Below are 22,562 nucleotides of genomic sequence, written 5' to 3'. Positions count from 1 at the left end.
TTAAACTCTAATTAGAAATTAAAATGACTGTTTTTTACTTCGGTATAAATTGCAATTACTTCTGTGATACAATTGATACAAACTGAAATTTCAGCACACATTACTCCAGTCTTCAGTTTCACACGATTCTTCAGAAATCATTCTAATATGCTTATTTGGTGCTCAAGGAACATTTCTTATTTTTATCGATGTTGCAAACAAATATGTGCTGCTTAATATTTTTGTGGAAACTCTTTGATGTGTATATATATATATATATATATATATATATATATATATATATATATATATATATATATATATATATATAATGTCTTTGCTGTTACTTTTCATCAAATGAATGCATCCTTGCTGAATAAACATATTAATTTACTGACAGACAGAAACTTTTGTACGGTAGTGTGTCCTGTAAGTCACATTGAATTTAAAAGCTTTTGAATGACTTCTAAACTTCTCTTTTCCTTTCCAGATTTTTATAAGAGTGAAGTCATCCGAGACTCATTGGTGAGTGCTTTTGATTTCATTGGTGTTTGGTCATGCGATTTAATGTCTGTTATTATAAAATGTGAAACAAAAGACAGAGCAAAGCATATCATAGCTTAGGAGCGTGGTGTATTGTAACATGATAACATTGCGTATCAGCATTGTCCCTTCTGGATTATGTTCTGCTTTCAGATAAGAAAATTTAATTTCTTTTAATTTAATCACAAATGTCATTAATCTGAGTTAAATCTTACAGGACTGCTGAAAGATTTATCACAGTTTCCATAGTTAATTTATTACTGTGAAACCACTAAAATTAAATAGGATCTTCAAACAGTTTAAGACACTTTTGGAGTTTTTTTGTCATTTTGTCTTATTTGTTAATATTTGTGGATGTTATTGACAGAAATTATGGTTACCACAGTATATTTTACATAGTTTTTTTGTAAGTTGATTCAAATGTTGTCCCTTAAAGGTGAGGTGTGTAATTTTGTTATGCTAAAACTGTGAATACTGTGGCTTTGTGGTTGCATGCAGAGTCTGCCTTACAACAGAAGCAGTGGCTCAACCAATGGTGTGAGTTTGGGGGCGGAACTATCTGTTTGACAAACCAATGACTGATGGGGAAGCGTGTAGGGAAACCTTTTTGAAAACAGTCATAATTTCTAGGACTAGCAGTTTAGAAATTACACACTTCACCTTTAATTTTTGCTGAAAGCATCAGTAGGTACCATATAATTATACTTTTAAGCCATAATAATAAGAGTTTTAATCATGTTAAAAAAAGACTGACCTAGAACTGACCTGGCAGTGTATGTAAAAAGGCAATTCTGTTTCAATGTTCCCCTCAAATCCTAAAGCATCAGGACTTCATCTTTACACATATGGCAGGTCTATCCTCTCACCTTCACATAAAAGGCATTGATACAGCTCCATTTACTGATATAAAACAGGTTTGCTAAATGGGCTTTTCGGGGTCGCACCAGCAACCTTTCACTTTTGAAACAATCTTTTTATTTTAATACACCAAGTGGGCCTCTGAGCCTCTCGAACGGATGTTTCTCCCGTCATTGGAGACTGGAAAGCAGTTTAATGACCATGTGGTCACTCTGTCCAAGCCTGTTATTCTGCTGAAAAACATTGACGCATAGCAACCACTGAAGTGTGAAGAAAATGACCGCACAATACATAAAAGCATACAAGTATTATTTAGCATATGTGATTTATACAAACACGATTAAATACTGTGTTCTGGTCTGTTATCTAGACTGTAAGGAACATTTTAATAATAATGGTAATGATTTGAAGTATTATAGGCTGTGAATGCTGTATTTATTAGTGTGTTTTCAGATGAAATGACAGCTATAAAGACAAGTTTATAGCTGGAGGCCTGGTCTTTAATTCTGGGCGGGCTTTTCTTTCTACTTATGAAGTAGGCAGAGCTCTATTGAATGTAGTTGTTTATTATTGCATTTACAAGTCAATGTCCATTCATCTAAGTGTTATATCATGGCTGGTGGTCTGTAATTTTGTCTATTGCATCTCCCTGCTCGTCTTCAAGGTTATTAGAGCAAAAATAGGAAATGTAAATCGTCATTACAGCAGATCAGATTTGAAATCAAAACAGGTTTTGAAATAATCACACACACAGTCTGTTTGGAGACTCACAAACTGTATATTTGACTGTTTTAAATCATTTCAAAGGACTTATTTAAACCTGTGTATCCGATACTGTTTTGTTCAACACAGTCAAAAACTTGCACCTCTCTTCCCCTTTTTTGGTTTCTTCATTTCCCTTACTTATTGGCTTCCTGTCCTTCTGTACCGCTTTCCTCTTTTGTGAAATAATCATGTAATCATCCCTTCTTTTCATACACTCGGGTGGTCAAGTTGATGGCTGTTTTGTATTATTTCTGCTGACCTAGTCACTATGATGCTAGTTTTGTCAGCTGCACATCCTCTTGGAGGAAGACCCTCTTTAGCCTCCAGTTTCGCAAATCTGTTTCTGCTGTCAGTCTTTGAAAGCTTGGTTTCATTTTGCTGCATCATTGACTATGATGACAGGCCACGCTCATGCATTATTATTAACAAAATCAATATGTTTCACAGTCTAAATTGCTGTTGTCTTTGATCATATATCATGGCTGAATGTTTGTCGTTATCAGTTTATTGATGCCCGGTAAGGGAAAATCTGTATCTGTAGTAGCAGGACAAAGTTATTTGACCTTGCATGTGTTCATAATTCAGTTTGTTTGTGTTTTTTCAGAACCCAACATGGAGGAGCTTAGATTTCGCAATGCTTCCAGATCTCTTGGACACATCTGTGTCGTGTTTTGTGGTGAGAATATGGGGTGGGAGGAAAGAACAGTACCAACTGCTTATTGAGTGGAAGGTCAACCTAGATGGGCTAAGATACACAGGACAACAGGTGAGGAGTCAAATGTATAAATTCACACTCGCATCTCTTGCTTTCCCTTTTTTTCCCTCATAAAAAAGAGTTTGAGTCTTTAAATTCGGTTGTGTTGTGATCCCTCTCAGTCGCACCTATGCTTTCCATGACCAGTGAACACTTTTGAAATCAAGGTCAATTTTGGTTCAAATACACATCCAAACAAAACTGTTATTTCTTTCTGTTTATTTTCTGTCAGATTCGCTCCAGAAGTCCAAATGAGATCATCTTTGGGCTGAACGATGGCTACTATGCAGCTGAGTTTGATCAGAAGGTATCCAGGCCATCTTCAACCCTTGTCATCTATCAGAGCTCGAATTCACTCATATCTCTTGGGTTTTTCATTCTTCATATGGTAAGAAGAGACTCTTTGTGAAAACTCATGGGCTGTTTTCTTTCCCACAGGAAAGTTCTGACAGGAAGAAGAACAGTTTGCTTCAGGTGGACCAGAGCTCTGTCAGAAACTCCTACAGTGTTTTCTCTTTACTGAGGTGAGACAGGCTCAGTTTAAAAGGAAATTCTGATAGGAAACAGGACTTTCTGGTTTTATTTCACTTTTACATTCACAGTGCAAAGCTCCTTCCAAAATTATGTACTTAAGGGGAAACAATATAATAAAATACTACAAAAGTGTAGTTGTTTAAAGACTGATCATAATAATAATGCATCTGCATTTTTTTGATTTTAATAATACAGCGCTGTATTAATACAACTGTCTGTTGCGTGAAAAATAGTAATTTCATTCCAACAGGAACAGCATTTGCTCTTAACACATGTGCAGCTCCAATGAAACTCCCTCAGTTGCTTTCCAGAATTTTATTATCCTCCCATCTGAGACCCAGGAGCAGTTCTCCGCATCAAAGTCAAGAAACGTTCCCTTCCTCGTCCGCCAGATAGCGCTCTGTGCATTTTTTTTCCAAATTGGACCCCTGCTGCAGGGTGGCGTCTCATTCTTCTGCCAAAGATGACTGATGTTTTTGCAGTCTTGGAAAGCTGTAATCCTTGGATAAAAGACCTGATGGATGAGGAGCGCAGGAAATCAAGGAAGAAAAATTAGTCCACCTTGTCATAGCGTTGAATGTTGGCTTAATGTTCTGCTGTAGCTTGACTGCAGCACCAGATGGCAGCAGCTCTCTTCTAATCCAAATATGTTTTGGAAAGAAGAGAGTGTTAAGTAACTATGACACACTTCCCATATTCAGATTTATCTTTGTGAACACACTTCTGCAGTGTTACAGTGTCAACATTATATATCTGAAGAAACATCTTTGATCCCACAGATGTTGTTGAGAAGCACACAAGCTGTAAACGCTCCATTATTGTTTAGTTTCCCAGACCTTCATTCATACGCACCTCAACGGCCATGTGCATATTTTCTGGTGTGGAATGTAGGGCAGCCCCTCAGTGCTGTGCTGTAGTACGGTGATGTAGAGCTTGCCGGAGGCTGTTGCTCTCTATGTGTGATGGTGTTTGTGAGTCTCTTGGTAGTCTTGATTAGGAGTCTGTGCAATATCTTGGCTTTGGCCTGAGGTGGGCCCATATCTTGACCGAGATTCTGAAATCTCACGCATAGGTTGCATATTTGTATGCACACGCCAACTGACAGAAACATGCATGGGATGCATTACTTCAGCTTTCTTTCTAACTTTTACGGACTTGTTTAGTTTTTGGAAATACATCTGTGTTAAAAATGAAATAATGGGAGAGAAAAAAAATATGTTTGGTGCCTGGATGGAAATTGCGACGAATTTAATGTTTTCAATTCCTCTTCATGATTTCAGTTTCTTAACAATTCTTTTAGTAATTTAAGGATAGATGGATAAATAAATATTCTACTACTAGCTGAGATTTAATTAATGAATACATTTTAAAATAATTTATAATTTATATTTTACGTACAAAGGATTTTTAATGACATGTCTTTGATGTGGTGGCATAAATGCAATCCAGTTATTGAACTATAATATATCTGAAACAACAAGTGAAAAAAATCTGGTAACGTTCATTTATTTCTATGAAATACCCTTGACAAAACTCATCATTTGTTGTCAAATGAAATGTCAGTAACTATAAAAAAATTCCCACTTGTTCAATTATCTAACTACACTGGTTGTGCAATATTATTCTGATTCACTAAAAAGAACCAGCTCAATGAATCATTTATTTGTCAGTCAGAGTACACTGTGTTGTATGTTTCATTCCAACTAAGAAGAGTTATATGTTTGGTAATCAGTTGACTACAGTGGTTGGCCCTGTATGTTTTTGATAGACTTAAAAGAACTGGCTCATAAGAGTCATTCGTTTAAGAATCAGACTGCACCAACAGCGCTATATGCTTTTTACTCACAGAACAGATTCATAAGTGTCATTCATTTGGGAGTCAGACTACACTGGCTGCGTGTTATGTTTTTGATTCACTGAAGAGAACAGACTCAACAGTCATTCATTTGGGCATCAGACTATACTGGTTGTGCAACACGTCTTTGATTCAGTAAAAACAACTGACTCATAAGAGTCATTCATTTTGTCATTGGACTAAACTTGTCTGTTTCGTAATCAGTACAGATTGATTTCATGTGATTATGTTTTGGCGGTATTCTGTTTGTTTGTAAGAAATACACATAGTAGAGACCGTGTGTGTAAAGTCTGAATAGCAATTTGGCATAAAATCGCCTCTTGTCGTGCTCCGTGTTGAATGGGCGGATGGTGGCGGTTGTTATCAGCATTGAGGAATCATTTGTTTTTGATTGACAGTGCCGTGTTGTCAGCGATTAACTCAACCTGACAATCTTCAAGTAGCAATAAAACCGAGATGAAAATAGGAAAAACAAAGTATCAAAGTAGTTAGTATTCAAATAAAATGAATCATTAATCAAAAGCAAAATGTTTCCTCTGCATGTGCAATTTATGCTACTCTAGGGCGAGCAGCCCGTCCGTCATGGTATACCGGGCCGCTCGTGGGGAATAAAGAGGGCATTCTAAATCAGTCTTAGTTGTCAAAGCACTGTTGTAAGGAGTGTTTTCTTTTGCATTTGTTTTACGATTGTATGTTAGTGGGCCAAAGCAGCTTTGTGTCTATGGAAAAGGTGTTTCACAGGCCTCACCGCTTTCTTTGGTTCCTGGTTCCTTCCTGTACTTTCTTATAAAGGAAATGATCTCAGCGAGGCTTAAGCAAACCAAAGGAAATTCCTGCTCGTGTATGAATTCAACTTTTTATCTCCCATCACCCCTCACAGCTGGTTCACACTGGGTATAATCAATACTTTCTTTCAAAATCCTTTCTGAGTCTGAAGAGCTGTCATCTAGACATGTATTCTTTGTAAAATGACTAAATCTAGTGTATTACATCCAATTTTTTGGATGTTCTCCATCAGATTCTGCCTTCTGCGGTTGTATTTTTTATTTTTCTTTACTATTGAACATTTTGGACGAATGTTCCTTTTAGATGTTCACTCAAAATTGCTTTTTTTTTTTTTTTTTAGTACTGGGCAACGATTAATCGCATCCAAAATAAGTTTTTGTGTACATTATAGATGTGTGTGTACTGTGTATATTTATTATGTATATATAAAGACATACACATACAGTATACATTTTGCAAATATTTTAATGTATTTACATGTATATATTTATATTCATATAATTTTATATTATATATACATATATTTAATATATAAACAAAATATTTTTCTTAAATACAAGCAAGTGTGTATTTAAATGTACTTAATAAATATACACAGTACACACACATACAGTATATTATGTACACAAATAGAGCCCTGCATTTCAGCCTGACATTTTTTTGACCCTTGGGCTGGGCTTCGGGCCAATTTTCACGTCATAGGCCTGAGACCTGGTCTGAACTGTTTTAGGCTTCTCCTTATTTTTATTTTTTAGATATCCATCAATTAATGATGGTGTTTAGTGTCCAGCAGCAGCAGTATGGTGCATGCCATCGGCGCAGCTGAACAGTTCTGCGTTCAAATGCACACAATAGGTATAAACTTGCCGCAAAGCACCGGCAAAAGTAATTACCATAAATGTGACAGGAAGAAATAATAAGGAGATATTTGAATTATTTACTAATAAACTAGTGTTTTCTGAGTCAGTGTTGCAAGGATGGGCCTAAATCTGAGGCTCGTACAGGGCTCTATACACAAAAACTTTTATTTTGGATTGTTAGTGTTTCTGTGGCTCAGTGGTAGAGCATTGCGTTAGCAGTGCACAAGGTCATGGGTTCAATTCCCAGGGAACACACATACTGGTAAAAGAATGAATAGCCTGAATGCACTGTAAGTCGCTTTAAATAAAAGCGTTTGCTGAACGCATAAATGTGAATGTAATCATGTTTAATTGTTGTCCAGCACAATTTTTTTTCCTTCTTGAAGGTTTGCAGTTTGATTTGCCTCACTTTCATAAATAAAGTAGCTAGTGAAGAACAGAGGCGGTGTTGTACGGCAAAGTTCAGGGAGTAGAGTGTGACCCCGTGGTTTGTGTGGCGATAAGCCCTTCCTGCTTTTAGTGCCTTTCAACCCCCGCCAAAGGGCATGGTTCTGGACCGTATTATCGGGTACAACTTTAACAGCTGGGTTCATGGTAGCCCCCTAAAACCCCGAAGCAACAACCTTGAGGACCAGTAACGCTTGCCATGCCTCACGGAAAAACAAACTCAGCCTTAACCTCCGCATCGGCCGGCTGAAAATGGATGCTGGTGTTTTGGTCTCTCAGGGCTTTGTGGGAGGCTGTGTTAATAATAGTGTAGAGAAGGCATAAGGGGATATTGGAGCACCGCTTATAGAGAAGCTTTAATAAAGGGATCAAGTGCATCAGCATCTCTCCATTACTTTCTACAGTACAAGGCCTGTGCACATTAAAGGCGTCATATGACGCTAAAAAGAACATTACTTTGTGTATTTGGTGTAATGCAATGTGTTTGCGCAGTTTAAGGTTCAAAAAACAAATTTTTAGTGCTGTTAAAAATAAAACAAAACAAAATATTTTTTTGTTTACGTAATATATATGTGTGTTGTGTATACACACATACAGTATACATATAGAAAATATTTAAATGTGTATATATTTATATTCATGTAATTTATATTATAAATATATTTAATATATAAACAACATTTTTCTTAAATATATGTGTGTGTGTGTGTGTGTGTGTATATATACACACACACACACACACACACACGCACAATAAATATAACCAGTACATGCATATATATTACGTAAACAAAAACTTTTATTTTTGGATGTGATTAATTGCGATTAATCATTTGACAGATTAAAAATAAATTATTTTCCACCCACCATACATTATTGTTACTCCTCTCTGCCTCTTCTTTCTGAAACATGTAAATTTTTACAAAGCTCTTCATCGTGAAAAGCGTGGTGTGTTCTGATTGGCCATCTATCCAGTGTGTTGTTATTGGCCGAATACCTCAAGGGTGAGACGGAAATGTTACGTCCCTTACCATATTTGGAATATCAGCTTCCATGGTGGCGGCGGCAACAATACTACAGCGAGAATGAGGCATTTAAGGTGTTTAAGGTGTCTTTGGGTTTTAGACCTTAATCTTTGCAACTTTATGAATCTTATATATGCATGAACAGCTTGTAACACAAAGAGAAGGGAAAACATGAAATCGCATCATATGACGTAGGGTTGGGCAGTATATCGAGTTTATATGATATATCAATATATATTTTCATAAGCGATATGGTATGAGGCAATACTGTTTATATCGATATACAGTAGTTTGATATGAGCGCTTCTAAAAAATATAGTGGAGGACAGGCTGAGCTGCTGCGGAGAAAGTGCATCATCCAATTTGGTCTAAACGTGACTAGCTTCATATTAAGGGCTTTAAAAACTTGTGAGATACAGTACAGTATATAGTTTCATTACATATAGTTTACAGTTGCATCTCAATAAATTAGAATGTAATGGAAAAGTTCATTTATTTCAGTAATTTAACTCAAATTGTGGACCACGTGTATTAAATAAATTCAGTGCACATAAACTGAAGTAGTTTAAGTATTTTGGTTCTTTTAATTGTGATGATTTTAACAAACCCCCATCAATTCACTATCTCAACAAATTAGAATATGGTAACATGCCAATCAGCTAATCAACTTAAAACACCTGCAAAGGTTTCCTGAGCCTTCAAAATGGTCTCTCAGTTTGGTTCACTAGGCTACACAATCATGAGGAAGACTGCTGATCTGAAAGTTGTCCAGAAGACAATCATTGACACCCTTCACAAGGAGGTTAAGCCACAAACATTAATTGCCAAAGAAGCTGGCTGTTCACAGAGTGCTGTATCCAAGCATGTTAACAAAAAGTTGAGTGGAAGGAAAAAGTGTGGAAGTAAAAGTTGCACAACCAACCGAGATAACTGCAGCCTTATGAGGATTGTCAAGCAAAATCGATTCAAGAATTTGAGTGTACTTCACAAGGAATGGACTGAGGCTGGGGTCAAGGCATTTAGACGTGTCAAGGAATTTGGAACCCTCTACTTTGCTGTTCATCATTAAGCTTCACAGACTACATTTAGAATGAGGTCCACCATGCTCATGAGTGCCAAACAGACAGGAGAGCAATGAAGTAGGAGCGCAATAAATAATTCAAAATAAAATATACATTTAGCTGAAATATTATTTGTACTTGGACAATAAATGTGACATATGTAGATTGTTAAACCAACAAGTAAGTGTATTTATATGAAATATATATATATATATACACACTGTTTGGGGGCAGTAAGATTTTTGTTTTTTAAAATGAATAATTTTATTGAAGTTATGACTTGCTCATATTGGTTTGAATGCTGTTTACGTAGACAGCTGCCCACAAAAGAAGTAAAGCAAGTTAGCTCTCTTTGTTTTGAAATGCCCTTTCTATATTTAATTTTTTACCTTCAGGGTAAAGTCTTGTCATGCTGGGTTCATGTAGACTGCGTTTTTCAGTTTGCTGCTTCCCTTGGCATGCGCTGTAGAGTTGCTATGTGTGTGCTTAATTTTGTTTCCCCGTCTGTTGGGTTGAATGACTGTGTAATGTTTTTATACAAATTTATGTAATGCTCATAATGGAGCGCAGTCCCAAAGCTATAATAATCTAACTTTGGACGGAGTGCAGCACTGGAGCTGAATGTGCAGACAGACATTGATGTAAGGGTCAGCCGAACCTGAATGTCTCCTTGCCGTGAGTTGGAGGGTCTGGTAATTTGTGGACCTGAAAACAGCAAATCTGCAGCTTACATGATCTAAGCTGCAGATCTAGAACTCCTGCAGCTGGATTTGTCAAGGAATTTCCCTCTTGGTCCAGTTATAAAAATAAAGGAAAGCTTTTTGGCTCACACTAAGGAGATGGCCTTATTTATTTAATTAAACAGTAATTCTACACTGCACAAAAAAGGGGTCTTGTGAGTTTTTTGTGAAGTATATTTGAACACAGGTAAAAATGTGTGGTGTATTTTGATAAGCACGACCCAGTATGGCTGATTCCTTTGAAAAGGCTGTTTTCCCTTAACCAATGTAGGATTTGTAGCTTTCCAGCTGTAAAAAAAAAAAGAAAAAAAAAAGAGTAATTGGCATCAATTTATATCCTTTTTGGTTGTAATTCCAAGGTGCCAACAGACAAAACCCAAGATTACACATCTACAGGATTTAATATACCCTGACTGAGCCAAAATATCCTTAAAATAATCTGTTATTGTGCAAGAATGATCACAGATGATGTCATGGCGAAGTGTCAAAGGATTGGTCATCTCTCGGCAAAGAAAAGGCAGGAAGGCCAGAGCCTAAAATTTTTCCATGCGGCACAATCTTATCTGCCCCTGCAGTACTGGAGACAATGGCGAGATCTGAGGTGTGTGGAGATGGAGACGTGTGTTGACATTCTCCTGCTCTGAGCAGCAGGTAGGGGTCCACTGGAGATAGTTGCGTGTTTGTTTTCTTTTCCGTTCAGGCTCACATCCCTTCGAGTTGTATGCCATCTAGATTTTTTTGTGCCATGTCACTTGTTCACTGTGCAGAGAAAGTGTTTTTGTTTCTTTTTTTGTGGATAGGATATTTGGACGCAGGTTAACAGATGTGACGTGTTTTCATGAGCACAACCTAAAATGTCTGATTCCATTGCGAAGGCTGCATACGTTATATTTGATTTATATACTGTGAGTGTAATCATTAGCCTATGATGAAAACCGTATCGATCAGTGACACTTTGGGTATAGTCATACCAGTGCAATGAGTGAAAAGCTTTTTTTGGGGGAAGCAGGTTGAGTTGAAGCATTAGTTTATACTGGATCTAAGTGTTCTTTAAAGTAAATTATGCGTGATATGTTAGCGGATCTGTGGCTTTGGCAGTGTGTTTGACTGTGTGTGTGTTTGACCTGTATCTTCAGGATGGAAAGAGGACAGAAAGCAATGGCAAAAACAGCAGAACACTGGCCTTCACCTGATATAAGGGCATTTATCAGCATTTATACAAACAAAAAAAGAGACCGAAAACATTTTTCATCCCTTCATTTTGTAGATACAGACGAGACAGACTGGATTTCATTTCCTTTCTTTGTCTTTTCCACACGCACGCACGCACACACACACACACACACACACACACACACACACACACACACACACACACACACACACACACACACACACACAGAGACAGACACAGTGATCCGAGGAATGTTCCATGGGTGCATTTGCTTAAAAAGTGAAAGGTGAAATTATATGGAAGCCATTCTATAAAATGGGTGCAAAGGTTATTTTAAAAGAATAAGTTAATTATCGTACATTTTAAAGGAGATCTGTCAGGTAATGTGTAAATGTAGGTAAATTACTGTACATTGTACTTTCCGAAGGAAAATTAAATATGAATAAAATAAAGTACGAATTATTATATTTTTTAAAAAGGGTAAAATTTGCTAAAGCAGTAAAGTTTGTTTATTAGATAAATAAATCAAAAAATTTGAGCTTTCATTTCTATTTATTTATTTATTTATTATTTTATTATTAAAATGTCCCTTTACCAATAAAGTCCAGTGTTTTTAGTTTTAACTATTAAAAATAATTTTTGGAAATTGAAATAAAGCTGAAATAAAATGAAATATTAATGTTTGTTGCAGAAACTAAAAAACTGAAATAAGTTTAAGCTGGGTTACTAAAATTACTAAAACTGTGATTGAAATAAAGCACATAAAAAAGAAAACTGAACATATAAAAATTAAACCTAGTTCGAAATATTAATACTATAGTGTTGTAATATTAATACTATAAAGTAATGCAGAAATAAACTGATACAGCCAGGAGGAACTGGAGAAGACAAATGTTCATATTAACATAGCGAAACTGTCACCTGATTGTATACATATTGGAAATATTATAAGAAATTACTTTAAAAGGTCATTTTTTACACTTTCTGTGTGAAAGTAGGAGGTTCTGTATAGCAGCGAGAAAAGAAGACAAATGGGAGTGAGAAATGAAGAACAGTAACTTGAATTTGGGTATTTTTCTTCTAGTGGGCCGTGTAGGATCTTCATTTTTACCAGCGGCAAACAATGTCACGATTGGGCAGCAAAATGTAATTGGGTTTGATCCGCTCCATTCTGTCTGGGCCGTTTCAGGATATGACATAAGGGGGCCGTCAAAACCTCTCAGAGCGCATCTTTGTTCTTCTCATGTACCATCTGTCTTTGTTTTCATTTCCTGTTTTATTTTCAGCCTGGTTTTACAATGCTGCGCTGCTGTCCTGCAAACAAACACTAGTCAAGATTTATTTGGTTATCACTGAACGGTAAATACATAAACACGCCAAGAGGTAAATGTTGAAAGTTGAAACGAAAGAGAGAACACTGTTTACTGTAATGCATCTCTGTTCTTGTTCCAACAACTCTGGAATGAATTAATTCATGTTTCAGGTCAAGGAGTTAATGCTTTTCTATGTTTATTATAATTTTTCCCCCATTCAGTCCTTCTTCTTCTGGTTTTAATGTCTCTCTTCTGTTCATTGTGGTTGCCAGGGTGATGCTAGGGTGTTGGGCATTACTTTAGGTAGTTATGGCGTTACTAAAGTTACTAGTGTTTCTGTAGCTCAAGTGGTAGAGCATTGCGTTAGCAAGCGCTAGTTTGGGGGTTCGAATCCCAGGGAACACATGTTAGGAGAAAATTGTTAGCCTGAATGCAATGTAAGTCACTTTGGATAAAAGCGTCTGCTTAATGCACAAAATTTTTTTAAAGCATTTTAATGTAGTTGCTAAGGTGTTCCATAGGGTCATTGGCATTGCGGTTTCTAGGGCATTGCTTTACTGTTGTTAAGATTTTCTAAATATTGTGATTACAATTGCTAAAGGTTTTTTACCACTTGACTCGCTGGAAGTTCTGTGTGTTTGATGTCTGAGGTGACGTGCCAGTTGCTGGGTAACCTCCTGTGCCCTTCTCTGATTGGCTGGGGGAGATAGGTGTTGACGGGCAGATGTGGTGAGGGCTGATAAGAGTGCAGACATGCATGAAATCCGATTGGGTGATAACTGCCGCTCACCTGGGGGAAGTGGCCTATCAGATTTCTTCATCTCAATCACGGTGACGATAAAGATGTCAAATCAGCTTTGAATTGACTTATCGACATGTCATATCACCCAGCATATGACAAGAGAGTGAGACACGTAAAACATTTTTCCCGTCGCTGTGTGAACTTGTTAAAGGGTAGATTTTAAAGGCCTGGTGATTTATGACCTGGTCAGCTCATGCAGAGTGCTGCTGGGAAAAGTGAGAGACGAGGAAAGGGGAGGCCCCAAATAAGAGCGAGAGGATTTTGGATTTTAAGGAATGTACTTCTTAGCAGATGTAGTGTATTTTAGCTTGGTTGAAGGTCTAGTTTTGGACCCGTGTGGTCATAGGAGGGCTGAAATGTAACCCAGATGAATTGCTCAGGGAGTATTAGTCTGCATTGTTTCACTGTGCTGATATTGGCACTTAACCTTTGTCAACAAACTCTTTGAATTCTTTAAAGCTAGCTATAGGAGAATCTTGATGGTCTGGATCAGAAGCTGGCCATATCTCAGTTCTTTCTGGACCTCTAATTGGATTGCTGCAATTCGATGATTGCTAACGAATGACGTGTGAGCTTATGAAGTCATCAGCCTAAGAGCATTGGGAAGAAAGCATTGCTAGAAAAATCATAAAACCGTGTCACAAAGGACTCGTTGCAGCCACCCCCACCCCAATGTATTCAAAATGCCCCACAGATGGGAGGATACATTGCAAGGTTTTTGTCAGCATGTGAAAGAAAATATCTCTGTTAAGCTCAATGTCGTGCTTGCAGTTTTCCCAGGATTTCTCAAAATGCCAAAATCTGTTAAAACCAAGGAGGTTCATAGACCTGAGAACAAGACGTATCGAAACCCATTACTAGCGACTATCCTGAGTTGTGAAAGGCTAAATAAAAGTCATCTTCTCACTTCTGCTCACCAAGGCTGCATTTATTTGATCAAAAATACATTAAAAAAAAAAATTTGGCACACTGTTGTTCTCCCTTTATTTAGAATTATAGCAAGTAATGTTTCAGTCAAAGACATACCCGATTAAATTGACTAATAGGCAAGCTATATTTCAGTGGATGGTAGCTCTGTTCATGCAAAAGTGTAGTACAGTCAGTGGGTTTTTGGTAAAGATCTTTGATTATTTTTTTACCATCCCTAATACTACAAATATCCAAAAAACAAACACATGATTCATCATAGTTGACTGTATAATGTAAGCGTCCATCACTTGTATTGAGAAAACTGTAAAATTGTAGCAGCTGATTTTCAGTACCTGACCATATAGTGTTTGCATTAGGGCTGTAGCTATCGAGTATTTTAGTAATCGAGTATTCTACCAAAAATTCCATCGATTAATCGAGTAATCGGATAAAATGTGTTTTTGCTTAATTAAAGTGCAATATTAATTATGCAAGAGAAAATAATACTCCTGGGTCTCTTAAAATGAACAACTAAGTTTCCTTTTTTAGAAAAAAAATATTTTTATTTTTTTAAATGCATAGAATGCAATGCATACATCAAAAATAAACATTTAATTATTACCAATTGTTTCTCTGTCTGTACTTGTACTGTCAACAATGACACTAAAGTTGACAGATGAATTAAGTGAATTTAAATGCCATTCAGTTGGGGTTTTAAACAAAGCATTTTCTGAGATGCACATTAAAGACATAAAACATTAATTTAATTTATCTTTTAATTATTGAAAATTAACTTAACTTTTTGGTAAACAAAGGGATTTACTATTAAAAATAAAATATGGAAGAAATGTTGTGTGATTAGACCTTAAAAAAAATAATGTTAGATTTTTTTTTTTAGTAGTAGGCTATGTACATTCTGCTGAACAATAGTCTTTAACCGGACTTTTATTTTGACGGGTTGACGTACCTTTACAGTTCTGTGTATATGATGTGACGCTAGTTTTACATATATCAAACGGTCAAATGCTCATGAAGTGACTGTCAGAGCAGTTCTGGAGATGTTGTTCACATGTTCACATCCTCATTTAGTGAGACAGCAGACGCTGAATTCACCGGAGCGTCACGCTCGCTTCAGTGTGTTTGATAAAGGAAGTCGCGCTTCTGCTCCATTCATTAACAGAGACACGCAGAACATGCAGGATTCATATTTAAATAGACTGTTCCGGCTTAATATTTACAGATATTAGTCCATATCATGATTTGATGTAAGTGCATTGACCTATTTTTGATTAATTCATTCAAAATTTGGCAAATTCCGTGCCATTCCGTGTTAAACTGTAAATTCCGTTTTTATGACTGGATTCCGCGATTCCCTCCACGTTTTCTGCATCGCGGAAATCACAGGGCCCTAGTTGTGGTATGCCAGCTCTATCTTGCAATGGACACACGCCACAATGTTCTCTTTACGTTTGCCCTCAAATCAAAACACTGCTGACTCCTTGCAGTATGCGACTTCGGATGCAGCGCTTGTGTCTCTTTCCGCTTTGTGGGTGACGTAAACGCGTTGTCACATTAAAAAAATAATTGTGAAAGAATCAGTCGTGAGATTTAAAATAAATTAAAAGAGGCTTCGAGGCAGAGAAATTTGCCTCGATCATTTTTTGTAATCGAGTTACTCGAGTTATTCGAGGAATCGTTTCAGCCCTAGTTTGCATTCACATTTTGCCTCAAAGTGGCTGTCTTGCCTTAATTGTGATATATTACAGCTGTTCACATGGTTGATTTTTATTGCTAACAGGTGTAATCCAAACTCTGTTTCAATCGGAGTACTTACTGAGCTGTTGTTGTCTTTGTATGAATGTGTTTGTTGTGCCTGATGATAAATAAAGAGAGAACAACAGTGTAGATCTTTTTTCTGTTTGTTTTATTTTTTTATGTATCCTTTGATCTTGCACCTGGCTAACACGTCTTGGATGTGCGTACTTTGATCTTGTTTTTAATGTAAAAATACAGTTAAAACACTAATATTGTCAATAAACAGTTTTCTGTTTACGAATATTTTAAAATGTAATTTATTCCTGTGACAGCTAAGCTGAATTTTCAGCATTATTATTATCATTATTATCATTTGTGGAAACCATGATACATTTTCTTCAGGATTCTTTAATCAAAAAAAAAAATCTAAATATTATTATTTTTAACAATGTAAAAGTCTGCTGTTACTAATTTAATGCGTCCCTGCCGAATAAAATTTTAAATATTTTAATTTTAAATGATGCTGCATAACCATTTTTTTTTTTAGAATGCAAAGCAAAGTTTTGAGTGACTGTCAGTGGAAACAACTAGATGGTGTAGTTATGACACCTTTCATCATGGCCAAAACAGGCTAGCCTTGACTCCTTTGTTGAAATCTGCAATCATCTACATAAATGGACTGTAACCGCACAACAGCTGTAGTTTGTGTGCTAATTAACTTCTGCATTGTGTCTAGCTTGTATTTAACCCAGCCATGTGCATTTACGATCCTTCTTGTGGGATTCCAGTGTGAATGTGCTAATCCTACTGTTCAAAAACAAAGAGAAAGAACTATTAATGGAGGTTGAGTGAGCGAGGAGAGTGCGAAACAAAGTAAATCATACACCATCGATGAAAGATTGTGTGGTCGAGCTCTCAGCCGCTGTTCATGTAAGTCTCCTGAGTTAGGAATACACTAGCAAACAGCAAATGGCAGCTTGATCTCCAAATATAGACATTACAATCGTTTGCTCAGCCAATCAGAGAACAGCAGCTATGGTAATGTAAAAGTAGTTTAAAAATGAACATGCGTTTTCCTGTGCAATGATCGTATGTGTATGGATTCTTCTGGCTTCTAACAGGCCTGTATATATATATTTTTTCTTTTCATTCTCTTTCCCATGAGGCTTTGTGGTGCTGGAAGCTCATATGAGTCTAATCAAGCCTTGATTGATAGCTTCTGTAGTTCACAGATTGTTGTCTTATGCTGCTGTTATTTTTCTGAAAAAACCAGAATGTGTAAAAAATTCTGTACAGTAAAAGTTGTTTGTGGAGTTTAAATGTGAGGTGTTTTTTGTGCCCCTAGTGTCAAAAAAAGGAATTGCTTTTATTTGGTGACTTGTTTTCTAACAGGTTTCCTTAACACTCTACAGTCTAATGTCTGCAGCTGGTTTGACAAGCAGATCATTTTCAAATTTCTGAGACTGTATTAAAATCAAACTAATCCACTTTGACAGAATATTTGTACCCTCTTGTCTTAGAAAGACACCTTTCAGGTGAATAAAAAAATTCACCATTCCACTGTGATTGAACAATGGGTATTGAAACCATTTGGTGTGGTTGTAAAACCAGATGAGTCAGAAAATGAGGCACCAAATGAGAACCATGGTGCAAACAAAAACAGGCACAATGAGGCGACCCATCTGCAGTGTTATTAATCTATTAACAATCCTGTTCTTTATAAAAGTTTATCTTAACAAGCCCATTGCCTTTGGGAAATAAACAAACATTACAAAAACAACGCCTGACCTCCCTTTGGTCCAGCAGTCCTGTCATGAGGTTTCAGTTTATGTGTTCTCTAATTACCGCAAATATAAATCTGAAATCGATCACCATGTGAGATCATCTCCCCTTCACATGCGGCAGTTCTGTTTCCATTACATCTGAGTGTGGGTGTTTACATATGTCTGCTGTCATCCTTCATTTGATTGACCTAATTCCATTGATTTAAGTCAAGATCCTATCACTGATTGTGTTTCAGTTTGGTTTTGTTATACAACCGCTCAAAACTTTTCAAATTCAAATAAATAATTCCCCTAGAAATGAAAATGTTGTCATCATTTACTCATTATTTTGTATCATGTTTTAAATTACTTCTTTTGAAGAACATTCATGCCTCTCAGTACAATCTAAATATCTTAATGTGTGTGTATATATGTATATATATACATATTATACACATAATCATTCTCATTTAAATATATAAAAGTATAAATAATTGAAGCTACACATCGTGACATTAAAAACTAGACAAAATGTTTTAGATTAAAATAAGTGTCATTTCTGATTAGTTAGTCTTTTTTCACTGCTTCATCAAAAGATTCATAAGAATCTCTTGTTTTGTAGTTTGAACTATACAGGTCAATTTCTATGTTGCTTGTTGAGAGCAACAGTCAGAAAAACAATAAAAGATTCAGTGTGCCTTTTTTGACTTTGTAGTATTTTTATTAGGCTCACAGCTCTGATAAAACATCATCTGTTTTCCGTGGTGAAGGAGTCTCAGTCTGAGTATTTTATTACAATGTTCTGTCTGCATTCATGTCATGAAATCATTCAGTTCCAGTACTTGGAACCAGTTTTTCCTCAGATTCTCAACCCTAAAATTAATGCATCCTATGTTTGTGTTTCCTCCACAGACTGCGCACGGCCCAGAGAGCCATTAAACAGACTCATGTGACCGTTCAAAAGATCGGGAAGGAAATTGAAGAGAAACTGAGGACAACAGCGTCCTGCACAGAAAAGGTGAGACACAACAAATCAAACTAGTGGGATTGCTTGGGTTGTCTAGGTCTGCTTGTGTGCTCTTATTCATTCTGGACTATTTTTATATTCTGTATGCTTTCTATGTTCTCTAACTTCATAAATCCTCTCCGGCCTGTTGGGTTTTCTTTTCCTTTACACCTGGTACATACCACTGATGGTAAGACTCTGTAAAGCACCTCTGCAAATATAAAAGGCTAAATTTACAGTTGCTGTATGCTTGACAGAATTTTATAGCAGATTGTCAAACACAATTTCAAATTCAATACTTCACTCTCTAGTGGGGATATTGTCTCTCCAAGCTCACAGAATTTCTCTTTCACGAGGGATGGCAGTATAAACCAGATTTTGATAAGCAATTTAGAAGTGTAACAGACAAGCAATTCACATCAGTGAAGGTATTTTGAAAGGACAATTGGAAAACATTACAAACTAATGTACTATTAGCTGTAACATGTAAAAGTATATACTGTATATATTAGTGCTGTCAAACAAATGCTCGTGATTAATCGCATCCAAAATAAATCAGTTTTTTTTTTTTTTTTTTAATTTTTTTTTTTACATAATATATGTATGTGTACTGTTCACAAGTTTGGTATTTGCGATAAATCTGTGCAGATTTGGATTCAATGAACTTGCCCAAGAAATTGATGAACATATGAAAAGTAACCCACTATATTTGTATATATTTTATTTATTTATATTCTCTTTGCAAAGAAATGTGATTGGGTAAAAAAAAAAAATACTCTAAAATTCCCATTTAATTTTTTAAAATAATTTCTCTGAAAATGCTAAGCTTGCAAACAGTATTTTGAGCTGTTGCAAAGTGCAGTGTTGTTTTTGCAGGTGAGAATGAGTGTTCAGTATGCTGGAGCAAGTACCCTCAGTTTCAAACAGAACGTCAGGGTACTTATTCACTTAACACAAAAAGCAGCAGTGTAGTAAATGGCCTTAGCGTTGTGTATCTTGTGTTACACAGATCCTCATAAATATGCCATTAGGTCCTCAGGTGGTTCTTGTATCCTGTGTTTTGATGGATTTAGAGATCCCGAATCCCACTGCGTTATCCCTCCTCTACTTATCACCATGGTCTTGTCACTAAAAAATCCTCTGTTTGTGTTTCTACGCTCACTGTATCCTGCAGAAGAATGAAAAGTAAAAGGAAAACATATTTAGGATTTTTGGAGGTGGCAGTCAGCAGCTGCAAAAACGCAGCCGTTCGGGGAGGTTTTCAAGTTGTGTTTGTAGTTAATGAACACTTCAAAAGTCTGTCCTCTCCCAGTAGGCTGCAAATGCTCAGACATCTTCCACTCAGAATAACCATAATCACACACACATTATATTTTTTTCTCCTTCTCTCGAATTCTTCAGAACTCTGATCCAAAGCGTAGTGCAGGCAGCGACCATTGCTCTAGCAACATTTGTTTTGTAGATGCCACGTGGTTTAATATTTTGATAATGTAATAACATTTTATATAGATTTATTTTTTTTAATAATTGTCTTTATAACAGTTTGCCTTCTATTCATGAGGCATCAGAATGCAAAGAGGAAAGAAGGCATGAGGAAGGATTGGAATTGGGTTCAAATGTTTGGGACATCTTACTGACCTCAAACATTTGAACAGTAGTGGTAGTTTGTTTACTATAGTCTTTATGGCAGGAGCATCATATTCCTTCTTTAAAAATGGCTTTAACTAGCCTTAGGTGGTTGGTCAGTCTCCCATCCTTGGCTGGTTGGTAAGGCTGTTTAGATGCTTTTAGTTGGATCTTAGGCATTTTTCAGCTGGGAAACCAACTAACCAGCTAAACACCATTTTGTTCATACAAGGAGACCAGCTAGACCAACTTAAATGTACCTGAAACATGTTTTAGGATTGAAATGTGTCACATCCTAGAATGACACCAGAAATAGTTTGAGTGAGAATGAAAGACTCCTTGACTCACATTCGCCTTCTCACACACTTGTGAGTCATAAAGACGCCAGTACTTGAGATTCCCGTACCACACACACACTCCATCTGGCTTTGATGTTTAAGTGCTTAGTGTTTGTATAGCGGCAGCCTCTCCACCTGTTGAAATGCTGTTTTCTCAGAGGGTGAGATGTCCACAGGACCTTCTATTGATCTCCGCTGTCCTAGAATCTTGGTGGTCTGTCATTTTCTTTGGAGTTTTGGCCGTTCTGTTTTCAAACTTTGTTTACCATATGAGCCTTTTTGGTTCCAGGTTGTTTTTTTATTTTTTAAATGGCCGAAGCAAAGAATGAGTCACCTCACTTTTTTCCTGTCACTGTTGCTCGAACCCAAATGATTGTGATGTGAAATTAAGTTGTGGAGAAGTGTATCCTACGAACAAACACACGAAAGCACAGCAAATACTATACGGCATACAATAATTCCAAGTTAATTTGTATAACAATATCACACACAATATCAATCCAAATACACTAAAAGCCTCCTGAAGCCTACATATGCTGGGAATATTATTACATGTCTTTCTTAGGTGGTTTGTCAAGTCTCTGTGAATGACTGTGAAGTCTCCCCTTTTCCAAAAAGGAATTGGCAAGTTTCTGGACTTCTCTGCATGTCAAATTTCAGGATACATTTACACTAATAGCTGACACTCTCCCTCAATCACATAAGCGCTACCTGGACCGCATGAAAGGTCAGCGAGGGTCTGAAATTCCTGCAAAGTGTATCAGTTACTGCGCTTAATGAGCAAAAATCTGTTTTGAGTTTTCCCTCAGGCTTGAGGTTATGCGAAGCTGATTACAGATCAGAGCGTTTACCGCTGAAACAGCCATGTTGTCACTTCTCCCTGGCCTCAGGTCAGTTTTGAGCCTATTAGGGCACTTCAGGCAATCAATTAGCCCATGCACGCTCACTACACTGTACCGGTTATTGCTATGCTAATTGAATTATTCTGTACTTTCTCATTACTGTCGATTAGAGCAGACTGTGATTTTAGTGTGTGAGAGGATGTGAGTTTCATGCCTTAAAGGTTTGTGGCTTTTAGACCATGTGTGCTTGCTTTAAAGAAATACTATATGCTAGTGTACAACTAATATTTAGATTTTTGTATTCAATTAGACTATTTTTAGTTTTTTTAGAAGAGCTATTTATGTGTGTATGTATTTATTTATTTGCTAAGTTTATTTAATTGTATTTTTTCACCAGACTTTTGTTTTTGTTTTTATATTCATGATATATATATTTTTTAACAGCTGATATTGATATATTGTCCATTATAGGATATATAGGATATTTAATTGGATATTTCAATTTGATATTAATGTTAATTTCTGCCTATTTTTACATGTAGATTACCTTTACCAGGGGTTGACCGATATGTGTTTTTTTAGGCCTGATACCAATTATTACACATCAGGCCATCCTTCGACTGGGTCTTCAACCCGTGCCTTCGGGCGCATCATTGCAAACCTCATTTTGATGCAGGCTATATAGACCACAAACAAATTTAAATCTTTGTCAAAAACATGTTTATTGCATGAATTTCAGGTGAGAAAAAAATGAGGTACTGTTTTACTTGCATCCACCACTACGTATCAATGCAACCTACAAATGAGAGAACGTTTACTTTGCTTTC

General features: G+C 36.5%; 1 protein-coding gene across 1 annotated transcript in view; it reads left to right on the top strand.

Annotated features, from left to right (window-relative positions):
• The window catches only part of uvrag (UV radiation resistance associated gene), a 110,219-nt gene that overhangs the window by 8,377 nt on the left and 79,280 nt on the right, over positions 1–22,562 (top strand). Inside the window, exons 3-7 of the mRNA XM_059539099.1 lie at positions 470–504; positions 2,750–2,911; positions 3,132–3,206; positions 3,338–3,423; positions 18,836–18,941. Coding sequence (XP_059395082.1) covers positions 470–504; positions 2,750–2,911; positions 3,132–3,206; positions 3,338–3,423; positions 18,836–18,941 — 464 coding nt within the window. The remainder of the gene's footprint in view (positions 1–469; positions 505–2,749; positions 2,912–3,131; positions 3,207–3,337; positions 3,424–18,835; positions 18,942–22,562) is intronic.

Source organism: Carassius carassius, chromosome 45 (genome assembly GCF_963082965.1).
Source record: "Carassius carassius chromosome 45, fCarCar2.1, whole genome shotgun sequence".
NCBI classification, from domain to species: domain Eukaryota; kingdom Metazoa; phylum Chordata; class Actinopteri; order Cypriniformes; family Cyprinidae; genus Carassius; species Carassius carassius.
Note: the sequence above shows the minus strand (reverse complement) of the source record. Positions and strands in the feature narration are given on the sequence as shown.